The 2,363-nt window shown below is 36.8% G+C and overlaps 1 protein-coding gene across 1 annotated transcript in view; it reads right to left on the reverse strand.

Moving 5' to 3' along the window:
* Window positions 1-1,522: 1,522 nt before the first annotated feature.
* LOC106531664 (excitatory amino acid transporter 1) overlaps window positions 1,523-2,363 on the reverse strand; it is a gene marked incomplete at its 5' end in the record, with an annotated part of 6,340 nt that continues 5,499 nt past the window's right edge. Inside the window, 1 exon segment of the mRNA XM_014027567.1 lies at window positions 1,523-2,111. Within this exon segment, the coding sequence (XP_013883021.1) occupies window positions 1,901-2,111 (211 nt within the window).

Here is a 2,363-nt window from a genome sequence, read left to right on the forward strand (position 1 = left end):
CCATCCATCCGTCATCCATTCATCCATCCAACCATCCATCCATCCATCCGTCATCCATTCATCCATCCAACCATCCATCCATCCATTCATCCATCCAACCATCCATCCATCCAGCCAACCATCCATCCGTCCGTCTGACCGACCCTCCGTCCTGAACTGTTGTCAGTTAATATGTTTTTATTTTCTTGTTTTATACAAAGCTTTATTTGATGATTTTTGTTGTTGATCAAAGTTTTACAGTTTTGGTTGAATGAAATAAGCGCTGAAAATAAGCGTTAAAATTATAGATTGAATTTAAAAAGCAGTTTTTATCATCAGAGATTTTCATTTAGAAAAGCCTTTAAATTTGTYAGGAAATGAAGATTTTCACACATTTTTCTGAACAATCAGCTTCTGTTGGTTGACTCAAAATGAAAACAGAAAAGTTACAGTTTTTGGTTCAGATTGGAACTAATCCTGGTTCTGGTCTTTAAGCTGTGCAGTTTGGTGAATTCCTTGTGGTTTCAGCTGCTGATCCTCTTCAACTCTTTCTATAAAATCATTTTATTTATTTTTCAAAAAGCTGGTAATTATCTTTAAATTAAGCAGATAAAAGCATTTCTAAATGTAGACCAATGTTTTATTTAGTTCATCTGAAGGATAAATCATCTGCAGCTGCACTCAGTTTGTTACAGCTGTTATTTAACCAGATAAAACCCCAGTGAGACAAAATAAAACAAATCTTACACAAGTCAAAACTAATTACAGAACAGCTGAAAAGCAATGACACTGATTGAGAGAATCATGTTGTTATTCAGAACCGCTTGAAATAATCCCAGTTTTTAAATGAAAGCTCTTTATCTAAAGTTAAACTAAGGTATGTATATTTTGTGACAAACTCTGTGTACCAGAGCAGTGGTCAGCAGTAGGGGGTCTCTGATATTTTTCAGGAGTGTGAGAAAACCTTTGCTTTTGTCTTATCCTCATTCAGAACCAACTTCAGAGGATGTAAACCAGTTGGTGTGTATTGAAAACAGATCGTAAAAACTCCATGTCCTGTGAAAGTGAAGAACAGCAGTAAATTTCTAAGTCATTTGCATAGAAATGATCAAAAGTGTTTGACAAATTTTCACCCAAGTTATTTATGTAAATAAAAAAAAATGGACCAAAAACGGAGCCCTGTGGTACTCCTTTTGTAATTGTAAGAAGAGATGAAGTGCAGCCAGCCAGCTGAACTCTCTGGGTTCTATTTGAACCGACTGAACATGTTTTTAGTTTTTATAATGTTGTTGTTTTTATTTAACTTCAGTAACTGAAATGATTTCTGCTTATTAAAGTTATTTTACAGGATGAGCAGAACCAACAGATAAACTGTGTTCACATCCACTCAGCTCTTCATCCTAACAGGTAAATAAAGAGAAGTCACGTTACAGAACCTTTACCCACAGGTCAAACTCAGAAATYATCTTCTTTTAGATGTTTGTCTTATTTCTCCTGGAAGAAGCAGACGTGAACTGAAGGTTTGAAAAACGATGAGTCATGGTTTATCTTCAGAGCTTTATTCATTCCACAAACACAAACTTTAACAAGGTTTTATATTCACTTAGTAAAACAGGACAAAAACATAAAGTTTAAAACTAAAGTCTGAATCCGAGAGGTTTCAGAAACAACAGAACTCACATGCACATCACTCCCTGCCCTCCCTCCTGAGGCTCAAACCTGCTGTGAGAACAGGAAGTCCAGCTGTCAGGATCCAATCATTTCTCACAAACTCATTCAAATAAAACCAGATTCAGTTTTTACACATCAGAGTTTAAAAAACCGTAAATAAATAAAACTAATAAAAACTGGAGCTCTGCAGCTACGACTCAAACACAACACTGTGAAACASCTGAAACCTTACAGAACAGCTGAAGTTCGGCTACATGTTGGACTCTCTGTGAGGACGCCTGTCGTTCTCCACATCGCTGTCCTGACAGATGAGCTTGTACGGTTTCTTGCGCTCCTTCTCCTCCAGGACAGAGTTTCCCATCTCCACGTCTTTGCTGCGGAGCTCGTGTCGGGACAAGAACTCCACGATGCCGGCCCCGATGGAGTCCCCCAGGACGTTGGTGGTGGTCCGAAGACGGTCCCTGAGTCCCAACAAACAAACAGAAGATATAATAATCCTCCAGGTAGGTTAACAAACATTTAATCTGATATATTTACTAAAAAGTATAAAAGTGTGACTAAAACATCACAGGACTAACAGGGTTTTATTTAACAACAAAAAACAGTTCTTGTTGAACTTTAAACATAACATCACAATAATCTATAAAAGTTCTTTAATGTGTTCTTTATTAATTAACAACAATTGTTTCTTCATCACTTGAACTCAGCTTTAA

The sequence above is a fragment of the Austrofundulus limnaeus genome, unplaced genomic scaffold (genome assembly GCF_001266775.1).
Source record: "Austrofundulus limnaeus strain Quisiro unplaced genomic scaffold, Austrofundulus_limnaeus-1.0 Scaffold664, whole genome shotgun sequence".
Lineage (NCBI taxonomy): Eukaryota > Metazoa > Chordata > Actinopteri > Cyprinodontiformes > Rivulidae > Austrofundulus > Austrofundulus limnaeus.